This window comes from Schistocerca piceifrons, chromosome 7 (assembly GCF_021461385.2).
Source record: "Schistocerca piceifrons isolate TAMUIC-IGC-003096 chromosome 7, iqSchPice1.1, whole genome shotgun sequence".
In the NCBI taxonomy this organism is placed as follows: domain Eukaryota; kingdom Metazoa; phylum Arthropoda; class Insecta; order Orthoptera; family Acrididae; genus Schistocerca; species Schistocerca piceifrons.
Window position 1 is genome coordinate 363,153,035 of NC_060144.1, and position 19,375 is coordinate 363,172,409.

At 45.0% G+C, this 19,375-nt stretch overlaps 1 protein-coding gene across 1 annotated transcript in view; it reads right to left on the reverse strand.

Annotated features, from left to right (window-relative positions):
• LOC124805709 (leucine-rich repeat-containing protein 24-like) overlaps nt 1–19,375 on the reverse strand; it is a 677,046-nt gene that overhangs the window by 110,087 nt on the left and 547,584 nt on the right. Inside the window, exon 6 of the mRNA XM_047266278.1 lies at nt 1,160–1,492. Within this exon, the coding sequence (XP_047122234.1) occupies nt 1,160–1,492 (333 nt within the window). The remainder of the gene's footprint in view (nt 1–1,159; nt 1,493–19,375) is intronic.

The window sequence follows — 19,375 nt, forward strand, 5'->3', positions numbered from 1 at the left end:
ATTCGATGCAAAATTGATTTTATATCGTGTCTTTGAAGAAAAATTTTACAAATGGTTTTTCGGTTTTCCATCTGTCTTTCATTCAATTCATGTGGCACCCATTTTCCACACTTCTGGATCTTTCCCGTAGCTTTCAAACGGTCAGAAACTGTTTGTTGTGCAACATTTAGCATTGCCGCCATTTGCTTCTGACTCAAAGTATCATCTTCATCCAATATTGCTTACAATTCAGCGTCTTCGAACTTCTTTGGTGGTCTTCCACGTTCTTCATTTGTTACATCAAAATCATTATTTGTGAACCGTTGAAACCATCTTTTGCATGTTGCTTCTGATAGATCATGATCACCATATGCCTCGACAAGCATTCGATGTGACTCTGCAGCACTTTTTTTTCAAATGAAAACAAAAAATTAATGCTTTCCGCAAATTGTTGTATTCCCTAACAGTTTATTGAACGTAACTTCTTCTACAATACAATAGCTGGCTGTACAATAGATGTAGACGTCTGTCGATCTATCGGGAGATGTGGTTCCTCTCAGTCGGCTGGTACTTCGATCGGCGGTGCAGTACAGCGGCTTCGGTGACATCTTCTCGGAGACTCTGCTATAGCAGTTTCCATTAGGAGCGGACGAAGACTGGAAAGCCTTCGACCGGCCGGGCCTATGTAGCGAGCTGGAGCCAACAGAAACCCGGCGTAGGAATCCGTGGCCGGATATGTCGCGGCGACCTCTGCAAGGAAGGGTTCCTATTAATCGACTGGAATCTTCGGCGTGTTTACCTGATGTCTTCGCCTGTTTGGCTATTAGTTTGTTTCCCGAATAGTGTGGCCGTTATGCTGTACTGCCTGCAGTTTAGGGGAACCCGATGGCAGACAGTACACAAATCTCCACTTTCTGGTACAAATTTTTACATAGTTAACACGATGAAAACATATGATATTGTTTGTTCCATGACTTGATGTGTAATAAATATCTTTGACAGATGTCATACCAAACAAAAAAAAACAAAAATTAAGGCTCGTTCGCAACAAATGTTCCCTATGACACATTTGTATCTTAACGCTCATTTCATACGTGTACACCTGGTAATGGCCGACTTTGTTGCAGGACTGGTGGAGGAGAGGTGCCGCCGGCTGCACTAGGCGCTGTAATGACGGTGCGCTCACCTGCTGCTCGAGCAGCTCCATGTCGGGCTGGGAGCCGGCGAGCCCCTCGCTGCAGGAGGGCCGCTCAGTGGTGGTGATGCTGGCGTCGAGCAGCTTCTTCTCCTGGTCGGTGAAGCTGACGCTGCCCTTGAGCCCGGCGGAGCCCGGCTTGCGGCGCTTGTGGCGGCCGCGGTGGCGGTGGCGGCGGCCGCGCCCCGGCCGGCAGGCGGCGCACACGCTGCACGCGACGGCCAGGAGCGCGCCGCCCAGAGCCACGCCGCCGCCCGCCGCCACGCCCGCCCACACCAGCCAGCCGTCCGCCTTGCTCAGCGTCGTCGCCGTCACCACCTGCTGCAAAGGACACCGCGCCCCACCGGCGTTCACTGCCCCGCTCTCCTCTCGTCCAGATTACACTGAAGTAACAGGGGTCACGGGATACCTCCTAACTTCGAGTCGAACATCATTTCGCCTCACGTAGTGTAGCCACTCGACGTGGCTTTGATTCAACAAATCGTTGAATGTCCCCTGTAGAAGTATTAAGCCATGCTACCTCTAAAGCTGTGCGAAACTGCAAAAGTATTGCCGGTACACGATTTTGTGCACAGACCGACGTATCGGTTATGTTCCACAAATGTTCGATTGGATTCATGTTACGCGATCTGGGAGGCTAAATACACTGCTGGCCGTTAAAATTGATACACCAAAAAGAAATGCAGATGATAAACGAGTATTTCATTGGAAAAATTTATCACACTTGAACTGACATGTGATTCTTTTTTCACGCAGTTTGGGTGCATATTCCTGAGAAATCAGGACCCAGAACAAACACCTCTGGCCGTCATAACGGCCTTGGTATGCCTGGGCATTGAGTCAAACAGAGCTTGGATGGCGTGTACACGTATAACAGCTCATGCAGCTTCAGCACGATGCCACAGTTCATCTAGACTAGTGATAACTGGCGTATTGTGACGAGTCAGTTGCTCGGCCACCATTGATCAGACGTTTTCAATTGGTGAGACATCTGGAGAATGCGTTGGCCAGGGCAGCAGTCGAACATTTTCTGTATCCAGAAAGGCCTGTACTGGACCTGCAACATGCGGTCGTGCATTATCTTACGGAAATGTAGGGTTTCGCAGGGGTCGAATGAAGGATAGAGCCACGGCTTGTAACACATCATAAATGTAACGTGCACTGTTCAAAGTGCCGTCAATGCGAACAAGAGGTGACCGAGACGTGTAATCAATGGCACCCCATACCATCATCACGCCGGGTAAAACGCCAGTATGGCGATGACGAATACACGCTTACTATGTGCGTTCACGGTGATGTCGCCAAACATGGATGCCACTATCATGATGCTGTAAACAGAACCTGGATTCATCCGAAAGAATGACGTTTTACCATTCGTGCACCCAGGTTCGTCGTTGAGTACACCATCGCTGGCGCTCCTGTCTGTGATGCAGCGTCGAGGGTAACCGCAGCCATGGCCTCCGAGCTGATAGTCCGTGCTGCTGAAAACGTCATCGAACTGCTCGTGCAGATGGTTGTTGTCTTGCAAACGACCCCATCTGTTGACTCAGGGATCGCGACTTGGCTGCACGATCCGTTACAGCCATGCGGATAAGATGCCTGTCATCTCGACTGCTAGTAATACGAGGCCGTTGGGATCCAGCACGGCGTTCCGTATTACCCTCCTGAACTCACCGATTCCATATTCTGCTAACAGTCATTGGATCTCGACCAACGAGAGTAGCAATGTCGCGATACTATAAACCGCAATCGCGGTGTTCTACAATCCGACCTTTATCAAAGTCGGAAACGTGATTGTACGCATTTCTCCTCCTTACACGATGCATCACAACATCGTTTCACCAGGCAACGCCGGTCAACTGCTGTTTGTGTATGAGAAATCGGTTGGAAACTTTCCTCATGTGAGCACTTTGTAAGTGTCGACACAGGCGCCAACCATGTGTGAATGCCCTGAAAAGCTAATCATTTGCGTATCACAGCATCTTCTACCTGTCGATTAAATTTCGCGTCTGTAGCACGTCATCTTCGTGATGTAACAATTTGATGGCAAGTAGTGTAATTCGCTTGTATTGCCCAGAACGTTCTTCAAATCAATTGCGAACAACTGTGCGTATCACAGCATCTTCTACCTGTCGATTAAATTTCGCGTCTGTAGCACGTCATCTTCGTGGTGTAACAATTTGGTGGCCAGTAGTGTAATTCGCTTGTATTGCCCAGAACGTTCTTCAAATCAGTTGCGAACAACTGTGGCCCAGTGACTTGGCACATTGTTATTTGAGAACATGAAGTATATGAATAGCTGCAAATCGTCTACAAGTATCCGAATGTAACCATACAGTCAATGATCGTTTCAGTTGGACCACAGGATCCAGTCTGTTCCATCTAAACGCAGCCCACACCATTATGGAGCCACCAACCCGCACAGTGCCTAGTTGACTAATTGGTTCCTCGGATTCGTTGCGTGAGCGCCACACTCGAACCCTAACATCAGCTCCTTCAAACTGAAATCTGAACTCATCTGACCAGAAAAGGCACTCGCTTCTCTAGTCTCCTCCCACAGCCCATTCAAAAAATGGCTCTGAGCACTATGGGACTTAACATCTATGGTCATCAGTCCCCTAGAACTTAGAACTACTTAAACCTAACTAACCTAAGAACAGCAAACAACACCCAGCCATCACGAGGCAGAGAAAATCCCTGACCCCGCCGGGAATCGAACCCGGGCGTGGGAAGCGAGAACGCTACCGCACGACGACGAGATCCACAGCCCATTAACGCCAAATTTCGCCTTACTGTTTAACGTTTACTTTCATCGTACGCTTCACATGGATTTCTGAGGTTATGTCTCGCAGTGTTGTTGGTGTGTTAGCACTAGCAACTCTACGCAAACGCCTCTGCTCTCGCTCGTGAAGCGAAGGCCGTCAGCCACTGCGTTGGTGAGAAGAATACCAGAAATTGTGCATTCTCGGCACTCACTCGACTCTGTGGATCTCGGAATACTGTATTCTCTAACGATTTCCGAAATGAAATGTCCCATCCATTTAGCTCCAATTACCACGCCGCGTAAAAGTATGTTAATTCCCGTCGTGCGGCCATAATCACATTGGAAACGTTCTCACCTGAGTCCAATTGACAGTCTCGCCAGTGCACTGTCCTTCTTTATTTTGGGTCGCGATACTAAAGCCACGTGTATGTGTGCATGTCGGTATCCCAAGACTTTTGTCACCTCATTCTAAGAGACTCGCTCCTGTCCCGAGAGCACAGCGATGAGTGGCCACCATTGCGGCCTATCCCCACTGTGCTATCCGAAAGGGCCGTGTGAATAAAACTGCTATACGGCAACCACTGTACAGAGTGTGCCGTAGTTAACAGTGGTAGTAGCGTGATAGTCGGTATGTATACGACAGTATGTGTACGGAATGTATTTTAAAATTTCGCTCATAGAAATGGCATTTTTCAGTGCTCCTAAGTAGGGTTTTACTGGTCATAAAAGGTAGGATCCTGTGTTTTGGGAAGCCCTTTGGTTACGGACCATTCGTATACCAACAGAAGCATCGTGTTAGTGTCACTGTCATGCAGCACAGGATCAAACTATGAATATTACACAAATCCTCCTCGTAAGGCAAATAGAGCAAATCGGTTGGTTCTTTTGCATTTCATGTAGTCGGCGGTGGGCTTGATGGTAATTACGGAGGCACCATTAGTTCATGTCCGGTTACACGGAAAACCATTAAAAAATTTTTTACTATAGTCTAGCTGTCGCCAGCGAACCAAAACCAAACAGAAGATTCCAAGACGCCTATGAAAATCAAACGGCTAAATTTTTGCAATATATTCCTAAGATCCCAATATCGAACAACCTTGAATATTTTCTTGGTATCTCTAATCATTTCCAAAATACAGATGTTCAAAATTACTCTATTTGTACACGTAAAATGCGAATGTAAAATTCGCTGTGAGGGGAAACGTAGTTCATAAAGTGTCACAGCACGGAGAAGTATGCTGTAAAGTGTCTCCGTTATCATCCGTGAACCCCACGTTGTAGTAGTATAGCATATGCAATTTATTTTATTTTTTTTTTTTTGTACATAAAATCACCTGTGGGACGTAGAACTAGTTTTGCGTTAACAGAAGGGAACCAAAGGGAAAGAACTCCTGTCCAAGCACAAGAAATGCTAATGTGTTTAAGTTTATGTAAAAGGCTCTCTCAGAGAATTGGGGTGCGAGCTGCATAATTCTACCTTCCTCAGTACCTTCCAAAATTTTCCCAAAAATTTCGGTATGGGGACGTATTCGTGCTTTCTGTGCTGAGAGAGTAGGAGACAGTGGCTGTGGGAAAGAGACGGAGAAGTAGTAAATACTAGAAGATAATAAACAGTAGCTGTGTTATAGAAAGAGCGAAGGAAACAATGACAGTGTGTGGGTGAGAGAGGGACATAGTGGCAGTGAAACATAGTTGACAGTGACAGAACAGAGCTAGGAAACAGTGGAGAAGACATTGCCAGATAGGGAGAAGGAATAAAGAGAAATAAAAAGTGGAAGTAGGTCAAAGCCAGTGATAACGACAAATAGAGTATACGGTAATGACAATGAGGAAGGTTGATATAATGGCAGTGATAAGAGAATGCAGAAACAGGAAGGAAGCAATGAGGTATTAGCGATAAGAGAGAGCAGGAGGAAAACAGTAACAATGAGAGGAGACTGTAGTAGTAGCACAGAAGGAAGGGGACTGTAACACAGAAGACAATGAAAGAGGAACACCAAGAGGTAACGGCAAGTTGGACTGAATGAGTGAGTGAGAAAGGGCAGTTGGAAGTGGATGGGTATGAGCGTCTTAAACCCATGGACTAATGTTTGTGAATGAGTGACATTTATGGAAGCTTGTAAGAATATGAGGTAACTGCATGTTAAAAAAAGCAAGCATATGTTCGCATGTCAAATTTTTTGTCGATATTTTTAAAGGTGCTGAGGAAGGTAGAATGATGCAGATGGTACTTCACTTTTCAGTCGCAGTCTTTTAAACAATCAGGAACATATTCGTAGATTTTGTGCTTCGTTAGGAGCATTTTTCTACTGGTGTAAATAGAAGCAAAACGTTCCAGTAAACATACCTCAGCAAAGATTTCGTTTAGGTGACACTCTGACGTCTCTGTGAAACACTATTATACTTGATACTAAAGTGCACCACCTAACAAAAAAACTTAAGCACGTGGAATGGGAGTACGAAAGAAAATGAAATGAAACTTCTTCTGCAACAATTGACGACACGTGATTCTTGCGTTTACAAAGGCTCCACCCATCGAAATAATTATGAAAAATCTGTCTCAATTGCACAAACTACCTGGTGTTTACCTAGGTTTCAGCGTGGGTAACCACGCTAAAACAGCTTGCCTAAATAGGCGTAGTCAAAGGCTAAAATCAACACATACAGCGGCAAGACCCCATAAAAAAATTTGCAAATACACGGTACATGTATACCAAGTCAATATTACTTAGTTCACTCTGTGTGTGCTGCCGCGCCCCAGCCACCGTACGATGGTGACAGGCTCTCATTGGTGGAAAAACGTTCTACAGTGACGTTATCAACATAGTGGTCTCTCGCTGAAACAAATGTTTTCGTTGCCAAGGTGACTATGTTGAGAAATAAATTTGTAGATGTGAAGAATAAAGTGGTGCAAAGCTAATAAAACTGTTTTATGTAACAAGCTTTAAGATTTTTCATATAGAATCTTCGTAGGCATTTCAACTCGCTCTCGTGTAAGGGGCTGCAGTTCTAACCATCAGACTCTCATAACAGGGTCAGAGAGACCGAAACCGGTAAAGAATCAACGTTATTTCTACAGTTCACGACTAAAAACGCAGTTCCTTAAGTATCTGCCGGATGTGGGAAATCAGGTCGCTAAAACATTATGGACGATCATGTTAAAAAGCAGGACGTCATGAACGAATAGAGGTAGGACGTTCATATTCACAGGATATGTACATTAGTATGTTCATCAGAAATGATTAGCGTTTCAGTCACCTCGGTTCAGGACGTCTCCTGTTGCCAAGTAGGCAGAGTGCCCACCATGTGCCCTGATAAGTTGTACCATGCGTGATGGCATCAGCGCGTATAAAGCGCGGAGAGTGTCCTGTGGTATATTCACCCATGCTGCAATCACCTGGTTACAACGTTCATCTGCGGTGGTTGGGATTGGGTCACAACACTGCACCCATTGTTTCACCATATCCTACACATTTTCCACTCGACACAAGGCTGGCATCTGGCGGGCCAGGGCAAAAGGATAACACCCTGTGACACCAAGAAGGCACGTGTTCTTGCAGCAACATGTCATTGTGCATTGTCTTGCTGTAAAATGGCATCTGGTGTCCATTGCAGAAAAGGTATGGCTACGGGTAGCAGGATGTCATTCACGCAGATCGCACTGGTCACAGTACCCTGGACGTGCACCAACTGTTATTTGTGGTTGTACGCAATAGCACTCCACACCATAAAGTCTTGAGTTGTTGTTGCATGCCTTGTGCGAGTGCAGTCACTGTGATGGCGCCCCCCTCCCCTCCCCCCCTACAGTCGGCGGCGAACCAAATGTGGCCATCTTTTTCAAAAAAACGGAACCTGGATTCTACCGAATATTCTATCTGATGCCATTCCTGCCCCAGTAACGTCGCTCCATACACCTTTGTCGTGGAGCATGTAACTGCACATTCGTCAAAGGAAGGCAGGGAAGTGGACGACGATCACGTAACATATGCTATAATAAATGGCGACGGACTATCACCTCCGATAGAGTATGATATCTTACACTGTTCCACTGTTCAACCTGAGCTGAAGAGGAAGCAGATCTGCCCTGTACTGCCATTCGGATGAGGTGTCGATCTTCTCGTGGGGGAGGTGGTCTGGGTGGTGCGACCTGAATCATCTCGTAGTGTTCTACGGTCTTACGTGAATTAATCTGCATACACCCGTTTTTTTGCACTTCCGAAACACTTCGTCCCACACGAGCAGCATTTTCCCCGATGGATGGGTCACATTCTTTCCTGCCAATAATGCGCCCTCTTTCAAGCTCACTGATTTGACGGTACAGTTCCCGCAAACGTCTGTGAGGCATCCTGCACGTCTGCAAAGGCACACTGATCCATTACCGTCGGTTTATAGTGACAACGAGAGCCGCAGGCACATTTTAGATGTAGGTGGTCTTGCCCCGCGATACCGACGTTGACCTTGTACTCTCAGGTCGACATGGTTCCAATACTAATCATTTCTGCAGAACATACTAATGCACATGTCCTCTGAATATGAATGTCCTAACTCTAATCTTTCTAGGTGTTCTGTTTCTTCCTGTACGCGAGGGTATTGTCTACAAATGATGCCGCGGATAATTTATACGCCTGCTGTATCGGGTTGTGGAAGAGAGCACAATTATGTATATGGAGGCGACATTGTCAGAAACGTATTGAGGAATACAAAGAGACTAGCGGAGACTCAGCGTTTGGGGCAAAGTCTGGCAGCTCTGTATGTCATTTTTACAGCGTAAACAGACTACAGAACTTGAAATTGCTCTACTACTCCACTCAATAGCTAGTGTTTCTTGTACGCTGTGATTTAGGTTGTAAAGGTCAATTAACTATAGCTGCGTTGAAGATAGACTCAGATTAATTGGAAGAATTGAGAGGACGTTTAGTTCTCACACGAGGAAGGATAGAATCTAATCTTCTTTCCGACCAACACACACGTACTTCAATTCACCGAAGACAAAGATAATAACCGGACAAGAGGTAAGATAAATGAAACATAACACATATAAGACAGAGAAGCAGTTACTTCCATAATATACACTACTGCCCATTAAAATTGCTACACCAAGAAGAAATGCAGATGATAAACGGGTATTCATTGGACAAATATGTTGTACTAGAACTGACATGTGATTACATTTTCACGCAATTTGGGTGCATAGATCCTGAGGAATCAGTACCCAGAACAACCACCTCTGGCCGTAATAACGGCCTTGATACACATGGGTATTAAATCAAACAGAGCTTGGATGGCGTGTACAGGTACAGCGGCCCACGCAGCTTCAACGCGATACCACAGTTTATCAAGAGTAGTGACTGGCGTATTGTGACGAGCCAGTCGCTCGGCCACTATTGACCAGACGTTTTCAATTGGTGAGAGATCTGGAGAATGTGCTGACCAGGGCAGCAGTCGAACATTCCCTGTATCCAGAAAGGCCCGTACAGGACCTGCAACATGCAGTCGTGCATTATCCTGCTGAAATGTAGGGTTTCGTAGGGATCGAATGAAGGGTAGGGCCATGGGTCGTAACACATCTGAAATTTAAAGTCCACTGTTCAAAATGCCGTCAATGTGATTAAGAGGTGACCGAGACGTGTAACCAATGGCACCCCATACCGTCGCGCCGGGTGATACGGCAGTATGGCGATGATGAATACACTCTGACAATGTGCGTTCACCGCGGTGTCGCCAAACACGGATGCGACCATCACGATGCTGTAAACAGAACCTGGATTCATCCGAAAAAATGACATTTTGCCATTCGTGCGCCCATCGCAGACGCTCCTGTCTGTGATGCTATGTCAAGCGTAACCGCAGCCATGGTCTCCGGGCTGATAGTCCATGCTGCTGCAAACGTCGTCGTAGTGTTCGTGCACATGGTTGTCGTCTTGCAAACGTACCCATCTGTTGACTCAGGGATCGAGACGTGACTGCACGATGCGTTACAGCCATGCGGATAAGATGCCTGTCATCTCGACTGCTAGTGATACCAGGCCGTTGAGATCCAATACGGCGTTCTGTATTACCCTCCTGAAACTACCGATTCCATATTCTGCTAACAGTCACTGGATCTCGACCAATGCGAGCAGCAATGTCGCGATACGATAAACCGCAATAGCAGTGTTCTACAATCCGACCTTTATCAAAGTCGGAAACGTGATGGTAGGCATTCCTCCTCCTTACACGAGGCATCAGAACAACGTTTTACCAGACAGCTCCGGTCAACTGCTGTTTGTGTATGAGAAATCGGTTGGAAACTTGCCTCATGTCAGCACATTGAAGGTGTCACCACCGGCACCAACCTTGTGTGAATGCTCTGAAAAGCTAATCATCACAGCATCTTCTTAATGTCGGTTAAATTTCGCGTCTGTAGCACGTCATCTTCATGGTGTAGCAATTTTAATGGCCAGTATCGTATCTAGGAATATGCTTGCGGAGCGATATGAAGTGGAACGCTAACATAAAATTAATGTCGGCTAAGGCAGATGCCAGACTGAGATTCTGTGGAAGAATCTTCAGGAAATGTTGTCAATCAATGAACGAAGTAACTTATAAGACACTAATTCGACCAATACTTCAATACTTCAACATTACTCGACGGCCTGGGATCCGTAGCATGTAGGATAGCTAGAGGAAAGAGAGGAGATCCACAGAAGAGCAGCACGTTTCGTCACAGGTTCATTTAGTAAGCGTGAAAGCGTGACGGAGATGCTCAGCCAACTCCAGTGGCAGACGCTGTTAGAGACGCATTCTGTATCGGAGTGTGGTTTAACGTTAAAGTTCCGAGAACATACGCCCTTAGAATAGTCAACTAATACGTTGCTTCCTTCTACGTACATCTCACTAACAGACCACGAAGAGAAAATTAGATTCGATCCCACAAGGAGGCTTACCAGCAATCTTCTTCAAGCGAACCCTTCACGATGGTCACAGTAAAAGCCGAAGTGACACTATGGCACTGGTACACAAAGTATCCTCCGCCACACACTGAAAGCTTGCCTGCAATTATAGATGTAGATGTACATGTGCAGAAAGACTGCAAGGACACAAAATTGTTCAACTTCTTGAGCACGTCATACGGTGTGCATATATAGGGGTAATATTAAGAAGCAATGTGAAAACCGACCACGTAATCTCGGTATTAGGGAAGGGAAGTAAAAGGCAGATTTGTTGCAAGGTTTCTGGGAAAATGCAGTGTATCTGCAAGGGAAGTGGCGTACAAAACGCTAGTGCAACTAGTTCTATAGTTCGAGCTTCTGGGGGGGGGGGGGGGGGGGGGGGGGAAGGGATAGGGGAGACGTTACTATAACGCTTAAGAAAGTGTAATAAAAATGCGTTGTAAACTTAAATGGTCAAATAGTACCGTTATCCTTGGAAGAAAGCGGACGTGGTACTTTCAAAATCTTGTTGGATAATTTAGAGGGCCTGTGTTTGAACAACAGTAACCGTTCTGCTATCACCATCGTATACTTGTTGTAAGGCTAAGACATTGAGATCAGAGAGATTTGGGGGCTTACAGAATTATATAATTTTCCCTCGGTCATCCCGCGAATAGAGTACGTCAGAACACCATTGATATTGGTACGAAGTACCCTCCACAATGCGCTGTACAGTGGATCGTGGCAGATATACGAGGGACATTGTATATTTAAAGAGACAAACTGATGTAAGAAAATCTTTGTATTTTTACAAAATGAGACTTTTAATATTTTTCAACATAATCCCCTCAATTTCGTTCCATTGATGAACTAGTTCTTTACACCTATTGCAAAGAAGTCTTAGTTTTGTTATTTGAGATACTTTTCAACAAATTGTTTCACCATTTTCTACGTAGTTTCTTTTGAGTGCACCAAAGAAATTAAAATTCGAGGGCAACTGGGCGGTTTGAGTGCGGGCATTATCGTGTAGGGATATAGCGCCTTTCTGCGAGAATGACGAAGTTTGCCCCTCATTCCTAGCTATGCTTTGTTGGTCAATATGTCTGAGTAGTAGGCTCTCTTTGCTCCGCGCTGACTTCCAAATAATCACAAAAGGTTAACATGATTTTTCCCGGTGTTGCTTGCGCTATGAATTTTTTTCGAACAGGTGATCTGGTGTACTGCTATTCCATGCTTTGTCTTTTGGACTCCGCTGCAAAACGATGAACCCAAGTTGCATCATACGTTAAAATCTTATGTAGAAAATGATCACTTTCCTTTTCATTACGTTTTTACAAGTTTGTACACACAATGAGTCTTGTCCCCTTGTTGTTGCATTAACTTTTACGGAGCCAATCTTGCACTTATTTTTCTGTATCTGACCTCGTTAGTGATAGTGCAACAACAGCAGCGACTGTTTAGGCTAAATGTTCAAATAGCACAGCGGTCTTCACAAGCAATGTCGTCAACGCTGGTTTCAAACGAAGGAGTTGACACATCAACCTGCCGGCGAGGATGCTGCTCTCCGTCAGTGAGGTTCGATAATTTTCGTACTGTTCTACTCACTTATAAGAACTTCCGACCTGCATTCAACTTTCACCATACTAAAAAATCACCCGAGAAAAGATTTCAGCCGGATATTTCACCTCTTGTTTTAAAAAATGTCGGATCACAGAACGGTGTTCAGTTAACGCGGAAATTTCTAGTGGACACGTCGTGATTAACTGCAACATTGAGGTTTTAAATAATTTTCTGAGCAGTTCTCAGGTCAACGCAGTGATGCCAACCTGAAATCATAAAAGTATGAAACTCGTACAAACTGTTCCGTTTCTACTTCAGTATGTCTCTTTAATCATCGAACGTAGCCGTATTTGTTGATCTGTGAGTCTTGTGATTTTCTGGAGGCGGATGCAGCCGCTGTGAGTACAGATTTGCGCGACAGGCGACAGAGTCGCTGGAATCGAGATAATTGCGGATCTGCGCTGAATAACTGCCAATTATCTAGTTCAGCTAACGTTCACTGACACGGAAAACGAGGCTTGCGCTAATTAGTGGAATGAATTCTAATTAAAGAGTCACAGGTATGCTGCGAGCGCTGCGCCGCGCCCGCGGCTTGTTTCGTCAGGATATTTAGCACTCTGACCCTGTTGTTACAAGGCCTCCCACACAGAGGTGTGCTGCACGTGTTCGGCACAGTGAGGTAACAATTGAGGCGACAGGTACCGCCAGAGGCCAGCCAGCATAAACAGTTCACTTATGGATGAATGTCAAGTAAATCGAACAGATATGGCGCCGTATATGTATCACATCACATTTTGAATAAGGTGAGTTAGCCTTCTTACATACGCTGACAGAAAAAAGTCGTAACCTCGGAAAACAATTAATGTCATTTATCTAAATAACGTATTTACGTGATTAAGAAAGTAAAATCACAGGTTAGTGTAAGCACGAAATAAGCCGTTGCAAATGTGAAAGGCTGGTACATTAATAATGTTGAACGCAAGCATGTAAAAGTGCATACTTGATGTTGTAGGTCCCGCATGTCAGTTCATGAGATGGAGTTCTATGCCCGTTGCACTTGGTCAGCGAATGCAGAGACGGTTAATGATGTCTGTGGATAACGCCGGAGTTGTCGTCCGATAATGTCCTGTCTGTGCTCCACTGCAGACAAATCTGGTGACCGAGCATATCATGGTAACATGTCGACCCTCTCTAGAGCACGTTGCATTACAACGATGGTATGTGGGTAAGCGTTACTCTCTTGGAAAATACATCCTGAGATGCTTTTCATGAACGGCAGTCAGCACGAAAGGTCGAACCACCTTACTGACGTATTAATTTGTAGTCAGGTTTCGTGGGATAATCACGAGAGAACTCATGCTGTCATACGAAAAGGCATCACACGCCATAAATCCAGGTGTAGGTCCAGCGTGTCTCGCACGCAGACAGGATCCACATCTACATCCATACTCCGCAAGCCACCTGGTGTGTGGCCGAGGGTACTTTGAGTACCTCTATCCGTTCTCCCTTCTATTCCAGTCTCGTATCGTTCGTGGAAAGAAAGATCGTCGGTATGCCTCTGTGTGGACTCTAATCTCTCTGATTTAACCTCATGGTCTCTTCGCGAGATATACGTAGGAGGGAGCAATATACAGCTTGATTCCTCGGTGAAGGTATGTCCTCGAAACTTCAACATAAGCCCATACCGAGCTACTGAGCGTCTCTCTTGCAGAGTCTTCCCCTGCAGTTTATCTATCGTCTCCGTAACGCTTTCGCGAATACTAAATGATCCTATAACGAAGCTCGCTGCTCTCCGTTGGATCTTCTCTATCTCTTCTATCAACCCTACCTGGTACGGATCCCACACCAGTGAGCAGTATTCAAGCAGTGGGCGAACAAGTGTACTGTAACCTACTTCCTTTGTTTTCGGATTGCATTTACTTAGGTTTCTTCCAATGAATCTCAGTCTGGCACCTGCTTTACCGACGATTAATTTTATATGGACATTCCATTTTAAATTACTCCTAATGCCTATTCCCGGATAATTTATGGAATTAAGTACTTCCAGTTCCTGACCTGCTATATTGTAGCTAAATGATATGGGATCTTTCTTTCTATTTATTCGCAGCACATTACAGTTGTCGACATTGAGGTTATATTGCCATTCCCTGCACCACGCGTCAATTCGTTGCAGATCCTCCTGATTTTCAGTACAATTTTCCATTGTTACAGCCTCTCGATATACTACATCATCCGCAAAAAGTCTCAGTGCACTTCCGATGTTATCCACGAGGTCATTTATATATGTTCTGAATAGCAACGGTCCTACGACACTCCCCTGTGGCACACCTGAAATCACTCTTACTTCGGCAGACTTCTCTCTCATTGAGAATGACATGATGCGTTGTGTTATCTAGGAACTCTCCAATGCAATCACACAATTGGTCTGATAGCCCACATGCTCTTACTTTGTTCATTAAAGGACTGTGGGGAACTGTATCAAACTCCTTGCGGAAGTCAAGAAACGCGGCATCTACCTGGGAACCCGTGTCTATGGCCCTCTGAGTCTTACGTGTTCCAAAATTCTACAACTGATCGACGTTAGAGATATAGGTCTACAGTTCTGCACATGTGTTCGACGTCCCTTCTTGAAAACGGGGATGGCCTGTGTCCTTTCCCAATCTTTTGGAACCCTACGCTCTTCTAGGAACCTACGGTACAACGCTGCAAGAAGGGGGGACAAGTTCCTTCGCGTACTCTTTGTAAAATCAAACTGGTATCCCATCACGTCCAGCGGCCTTTCCTCTTTTGAGCGGTTTTGTTTTTCTATCCCTATGTCATCTATTTCGATATGTATCATTCTGTCATCTGTGCGACCATCTAGAAAAGGAACTACAGTGCAGTCTTCCGCTGTGAAACAGCTTTGGAAAAAGATGGTTGCAAGCCCTCGATTGGTCTCCTTCTAAGCAACACATGGCCATCTGCACCGCGGTAGAACCAGCTTTCGTCAGAGAACACAACACACCTCTACCCTGTCCTCCAATGAGCTCTCGCTTGACACCACGAAGTCGCACATGGCGGTGGTTAGGCGTCAGTGGAAGGCATGCCATGGGGTGTCTGGCTCGGAGCTGTCTTTGAAGTGACCGATTTGTAACAGCTCTTGGTGTTACTGTGGTGCCAACAGAAGGTCAAATTGCCGCTGCAGATGCATTGCGATGCACCAGACCCACACACCGAACATGATAGTCTTCCCTCTCGGTAGTGCCACGTGGCCCTTCAGAGTCAGGTCTTCTTACATTCTCGTGACCGCTGCTACCAACAATCATGTGCAGTAGCCACATTCCTACCAAGCCTGTCTGCAGTATCTTGGAAGGAACAACCAGCTTCTCGTTGCCTTATTACACGACATCTTTCAAACTCAATGAGGATAATGGCGTCTTTGTCACCTTAAAGGTATTGTTGACTAATATCAACTCACCACATCCAGTCACAAAGGTAGCTAATATTCAGGACCGTTACAGCGTATATTTAAGACAATCCTGACTTCATCGTCATAGTGGTACTACAAGCGCCAACATTGTGCGAATGAAGCGAAATTTGAATGGACATCGTCTTTCAGATTTAGAAACCCAGCTACCTACTTTCGTTTATCTCGCACAGCTCGTTCTTGATGCTCAGTTTACTTCTCTCAGTGTAGAGCTATAAAATAGTGATGATATACTGGGTAACAATTATTGAACTATATGAAAAAAACGTAAATTAGTTACAAACTACGGCGTGTACACACTTTATTCAACATGTAAGAGTTACTACAGATATTCGGATCTAGGATATGGCATGTTCGATATGCCTGCCATCCTTGGCGTGATGTGGCGCAGACAAATAGCGAAATTCTGCATGACCCGCTGAAGTGTCCGTACATCGATGCTGTCGATGACAACCTGAATGCCTGTTTTCAGATCAGTTATGGTTGTGGGGTTATTGCTGTACACCTTGCCTTTAATGTAGCCCCACGGAAACGAGGCGCATGTGTTGAGATCCTGAGAATATGGCGGCCAATTGAGGCCCATGCCAGTGGTCTCTGGGTACCTCTTGAGCCAGAATGCGGTCCCCAAAGTGCTCTTCTACTACATCAAACACTCTCCTGCTTCAAAACACTCGAGCTCCGTCATGTGTAAACCACATCTTGTCGAAATCAGAGACACTTTGGATAATGGGGAAGAAATCATCTTCACTTACCATTCGATAGTCACCTTGCCATCAAGGAATATCCCACCGGTTATTACGGGACTGCACATTGCACACACAGTGAACCGTTGAAGGTGAAGAGACTTCTCCATTGCGAAATGCGGATTCTTAGTACCCCAAATGCGTCAATTTTGCTTATTGACGAACCCACCCAACTGAAAAATGGTTTTGTCATCAAACTAAGTAAACTTCGCCATGTTACTCAGCCAGTGGTTCTACTGCTGATAAAGGTAATGCCAACGTTGTAATGTCTTGTGACGTCTATCGTGATGAAATGGGTAGACACTCCGAGTGGTGGCACACCCACTAACTAGGTGGTATGGAGGATAGTGGTGCTTCTGAACGCCTGCCCCTTGTGACTGGAAGTTGTGCAAAGACTGAAACGAAGTGATGCGATTCCTCCAAGGCTTCATGGAGCCCCAAAAATTGATAAGAAATGTGTTTCTATCAGACCAGTAGCAACACTGGGTCTCCAAATAACGACCGTGCCGAACACTTGCCTCGTTACAAGCCTCGTTATTGAAACCTCTAATGGGAAAATAGGCTCGACACACACAGAAAGCAAAGGACTTCACTGGCAACATGCTGATTATTAGCTTTTATGTGGTTTCCTTACTTGTGAACGTTCGCCTTTCGGAATCATTATATATTATTTGCAGAGGTTTTGGTATAGAGGTTCCCATTTTGTTCAAACACATGGAGACCTCGATTTAATAACAAATTTTTGAACACACTAATGATTTTTCCGTGGGTAGTTCAGCCATAGTCTCTAGTTCTCTTTCTTTGGAGGAGTAGGAGAAATAGGGGCTGGAATCAGCTTATTGGAACCAACATTATTTTGAAGACATGTTAATGAGACATTTGTGGATTGGCCCATGGTGAGGATAAATTACAGGAATTTTTAAACTGTCTAGATTTCATCGACAGAAAAACTCAATTTACGATGGAAATCTAAAAGGGGAGAGTTGTCTTCCATTTTAGGATGCTTTAATTCACCACAAGTAAGATGAAACCTTACAAGCAGATTATCTGAAGGTGATTCACATGGACTTACAGTTACATGCAAACAGGTGTCACCACCCTTCCCAGACGATGAGTGCCCTCAGAGAAATTTGTTTGGTGAAGAATTTAATTATTAGAGATGACAGTGGCAGCCTGGACAAGTTATAGAAACCGGCGCTTTCTTCAGTAAAAAAATGTTCAAATGTGTGTGAAATCTTATGGGACTTAACTGATAAGGTCATCAGTCTCTAAGCTTACACACTACTAAACCTAAATTATCGTAAGGACAAACACACACACCCATGCCCAAGGGAGGACTCGAACCTCCGCCGGGATCAGCCGCACAGTCCATGACTGCAGCGCCCTAGACCGCACGGCTAATCCCACGCGGCTTTCTTCAGTAATCTCTCAAAGTCTCTACGGTCCGGGTCATTATAATACATCGACATCCCAGCATGAATCGATCGCGTAGCCACATACTGAAATTATGCGCACTTCTTTTCAGCCGAATGATGTCTCTGCCGTCGGTGCATGCGTGGCCGCATACGCAGTGGTACGTTTGGCAGGTGTCAAGCGAGGAAACGAATGTTATACTTCAGTCCGTCGGCTCAGTCTGAATTTATCGAAAGGACACGGTAGAAGTGTTGGTATAAATTGGGTTTCGGCGGTTGCACGCCAGAAGTTTAATGGATCAGTCAATTTGCGGTGAAAACACGCCTGCCTGACTTATCTGCAGCAAGGTTTGTGATTCAGCTGTTTGTGTTTCATTTAATACAAGACCATCATTATAGTGAAAAACACAAATGTATCATTGCTTCAAGAATTTAGTCTGGGTGTGGAGATGTCAGATGACTTCCTTTCAAGTTTAGTAATGAGGCTACGTTCCATTTACGTGGAAACATGAATCGCCGTTACGCAAGAATATGGAGAGTACATCAGCAATATTCTGTAATCAAACACGAGAGAGACTCTCCAAAGTGCATCTGCTCTACACCGTTTTCTGGGAGTTTTGCGTCGGGTCATTTGTGGGGAAAAATCGGTTAGAGGTATTACGTAATTGGATATCCAGGAGATCCGGATTTTTTCCACACTTAAAAAAAAAGCCGGGAATGTAGCATTTCAACACGGCCGCTAGTGGAGTCCGGATCTAGCACTGAACCATTGGCCTCCTAGACTACCACACGTCACTGTGTGTGACTTTATTGTATGAGGGCAATAAAGGACTTGTTTACGTGGTTCCCCTTCGAACAGCTTTGGGCGATTTACAATGGCGGGTAGCAACAACGATGAATGTAGTGGAATAAATTTCTTTATTTCCGTCTTTGATCAGAAAATGTTATGTTGTTAGACTACCGGTTTCGGTCAGCACTGACCATCTTCAGATCTGGAGCAAAACATGGGAAGGAAACACAAATACCACTCGTGCATTGTCTACAAATTAAAACAAAAAAATAGGCCATAATGACAAGTATTACTGGCATACTTTCGAAAATTACGAACTTTAAACATGACGAGGCATACCTACTTTAAAAACATGTAGAAAGATTAAACAAAATCAGCTCAGTATCGTCACATATAAATGAGTCATCGCACATACTAGAGTCATTTTGTTAAGAGCGCTACTGTTCAAAACAAATTGTGGTATAGTAGCCACAAACTTTTGTGTCGCAAGCTCACCAGATGTCCTACTGTAGGTGTTCACCCATTTTTCAATTATACAATTGTGCAATGTAGAAT